This window comes from Chiloscyllium plagiosum, chromosome 5, assembly GCF_004010195.1.
Source record: "Chiloscyllium plagiosum isolate BGI_BamShark_2017 chromosome 5, ASM401019v2, whole genome shotgun sequence".
Classification (NCBI taxonomy): domain Eukaryota; kingdom Metazoa; phylum Chordata; class Chondrichthyes; order Orectolobiformes; family Hemiscylliidae; genus Chiloscyllium; species Chiloscyllium plagiosum.
This window is the reverse complement of record NC_057714.1, coordinates 87446223-87449193: the sequence shown is the minus strand read 5'-3', so window position 1 is coordinate 87449193 and position 2971 is coordinate 87446223. Positions and strand designations below refer to the sequence as shown.

The 2971-nt window shown below is 51.6% G+C and overlaps 2 protein-coding genes across 7 annotated transcripts in view; one reads left to right on the top strand and one right to left on the bottom strand.

Annotated features, from left to right (window-relative positions):
* LOC122550225 (dynein axonemal heavy chain 6-like) overlaps positions 1-2381 on the top strand; it is a 54872-nt gene extending 52491 nt beyond the window's left edge. Inside the window, exon 5 of the mRNA XM_043690986.1 lies at positions 1924-2381. Within this exon, the coding sequence (XP_043546921.1) occupies positions 1924-2381 (458 nt within the window). The remainder of the gene's footprint in view (positions 1-1923) is intronic.
* The window catches only part of svila (supervillin a), a 352019-nt gene that overhangs the window by 319962 nt on the left and 29086 nt on the right, over positions 1-2971 (bottom strand). The gene's annotated exons all lie outside the window — the stretch shown is intronic.

Sequence of the window (2971 nt, the reverse complement as noted above, 5' to 3'; positions counted from 1 at the left end):
CCCCCCCACCGACCCTCAGTAACAGCAGTGTGTACCATCTACAAGATACACTGCAGGAACTCACCAAAGATCCTCAGGCAGCCCCTTCCAAACCCACAGCCACTTCCATCTAGAAGGACAAGGGGCAGCAGATACACGGGAACCCCACCCCCTGCAAGTTCCCCTCCGAGTCCCTCCCATCCTGACTGGGAAATATCTCCCCGTTCCTTCAGTGTCACTGGGTCAGAATCCTGGAATTCCCTCCCTCAGGGACATTGTGGGTCTACCCACAGCACACGGACTGCAGCGGGTCAGGAAGGCAGCTCACCCCCACCCTCTCAAGGGGCAACTAGGGACGGGGTAATAAATACTGGCCCCAGCCAGTGATACCAATGTCCCATGAATAAACAATAACAAGACACCAGGAGTCTGCAGAGGGTTGTATACAGGGATGGGTGAGTGGGCAAAAAATTGATAGGTGGAATATAACTTGAGGAAATGTGTGGCCATCAGACCATCAGAAATAGGAACAGGAGTAGGCCATTCGGCCCCTCGAGCCTGATCCATCATTCAATAGAAGCATGGCTGATCCAATATGCCTCAGATCTGCTTTCCTCTCCATTCCCCATAACCCTCAAATTCCTGACTGATCGAGAATCTCTCGATCTCAGCCTCAAATAAACACAGGGACTCAGCCCTCACAGCTCTCTGTGGCGAGTTCCAAAGAGCCACATCCCCTCTGAGGGAAGAAATCCCTCCTTATCTCCGTCTTAAATTGGTGTCCCCTTTATCCCGAGACTGTGCCCTCGGGCCCTAGACCCTCCCATTAGGGGACCATCCTGTCAGCATTGACCCTGTCAAGCCCCTGAAGAATCGAATGTGTTTCAGTGAGGTCCCCTCTCATTCCTCTACACTCCAGGGAGTAGAGTCCCAACCTGTTTAGGAGAAAGTGAGGATGGCAGATGCTGGAGAGTCAGAGTCAGAGTGTGGTGCTGGAAAAGCCCCAGGTCAGGCCTGACCTCCCAGGCTGTTTAACCTTTGCTCATAAAACACTCCGACCATCCCAGTGACCATCCCAGTGACCGTCCCAGTGACCGTCCCAGTGACCGTCCCAGTGACCGTCCCAGTGACCGTCCCAGTGACCATCCCAGTGACCATCCCAGTGACCGTCCCAGTGACCATCCCAGTGACCATCCCAGTGAACCTTCTCTGAGCTGCTTCCAGTGAAATGGTGTCTTCCCTTCAATAAGAGACACAGCTGCTGACAGTGCTCCAGATGTGCTCTCCCCAGCTCCCTGTACAGTTGCAGTAAGACTCCCCTACTCTTATACTCCAATCCCCTTGAAACAAGGCCCAACATTGCAGTAGCCCTTCCCGATTACCTGCTGTTCCTGGGTGCTAGCTTTCTGTGTTTGTGCACAAGTCCCCCCCAAGTCCCTTTGTGTTGCAGCGTTCTGCAGTCTCTCTCCATTTCAATAACACTTCTTCTGTTCTCCCTTACAAAACGAACAACTTCAATTGCAAACTGCAGTTTCCCCCCATTGCTGATTTCTCGCCCACTGACTTCACCTTCCCTTCCTTCCTCCAAGAATGGAAAACAGCTGTGGTCCTAACATTGATCCCAGGTGGAATATAATGTGGGGAAATGTGAGGTCATATACTTTGGTAGGAAGAATAGAGGAGCTGGATATTTTTTAAAATGAGAAAGGTTGCAGAAAGCTACAGAACAGAAAGATTTGCAAGTCCTCAAAGCAGAAATTACAAAACGTGAGCATCCAAGTTGGCTGGGTCAGTGGGAAGCCCAAATGAGTGAAGTTTCTCATTCCCTAGTCCCAGTGAGGCATTCACACATTTCCTGGAGTACAGCACTCAGCACTGTGCACAGTCCTCCAGCTGAACTCAAACAGTGCGACGCGTTTTCTAACCATACCATCTTATCCATAGGGCATATTCTGGATGACCAGGACCTCATCGACACCCTTCAACAGTCCAAAGAAATGTCCAAAGAGATTAAGTTGCGAGTGGAAGCCTCAGAGGAAAATGAGAGGAAGATCATGGCTGCTCGCAAGAAGTATTTACCAATGGCCACCCGCGGCTCAGTCATGTACTTTGTCATGGATGAGCTGGCAAAGTTGAACTGCATGTACCAGTTCTCCCTTCACTGGTTCATGAGGATATTCACGGAGTCTGTCAGTGACATGCATAAGCCACACACCCGGAGGCCACAGGCACGTTTCACTGGACGCAGCAACGAGTTCAGGAATTTAACCTCCAGCTCAGCAAAGATGCACATCGGCTTCAGATCCTACTTACAGAACATGATGAACACACTGACCGACAACACATACAAGGTACACATACAACACCCCGCGCTGGCCTCTTCATTTCCAACTGCCGCCTGAACCTGTCTGCCCCCGCTCCCCCCACTCCAACCTCTCACCCTCACAACGTGCTGCCCTCCACTCCCTCTGCTCCAATCCCAACCTCACCATCAAACCAGCAGATAAAGGGAGTGCACTGGGAGTTTGGCTCACTGACCTCTACACCGCTGAAGCCAAATGCCAACTCGAGGACACCTCTTCCTACTGCCCCCTCGACCATGACCCCACCCCCCCATCGCAGTTGATCTTCCGTAATTACCCCGGCACCACTCCCCACCTCTTCCTCCGCTACATTGAGAACTGTATCGGTGCCACCTTGTGCTCCCGCGAGGAGGTTGAGCAATTCATCAACTTCACCAACACATTCCACCCTGACCTTAAATTTACCTGGACCATCTCTGACACCTCCTTCCCTTTTCTGGACCTCTCCATCTCTATTAATGACGACCGACTCGACACTGACATTTTTGACAAACCCACCGACTGCCACAGCTACCTGGATTACACCTCTTCCCACCCTACCTCTTGCAAAAATGCCATCCCGTATTCCCAATTCCTCCGCCTCTGCCATATCTGTTCCCAGGAGGACCATTTCCACCACAGAACACACC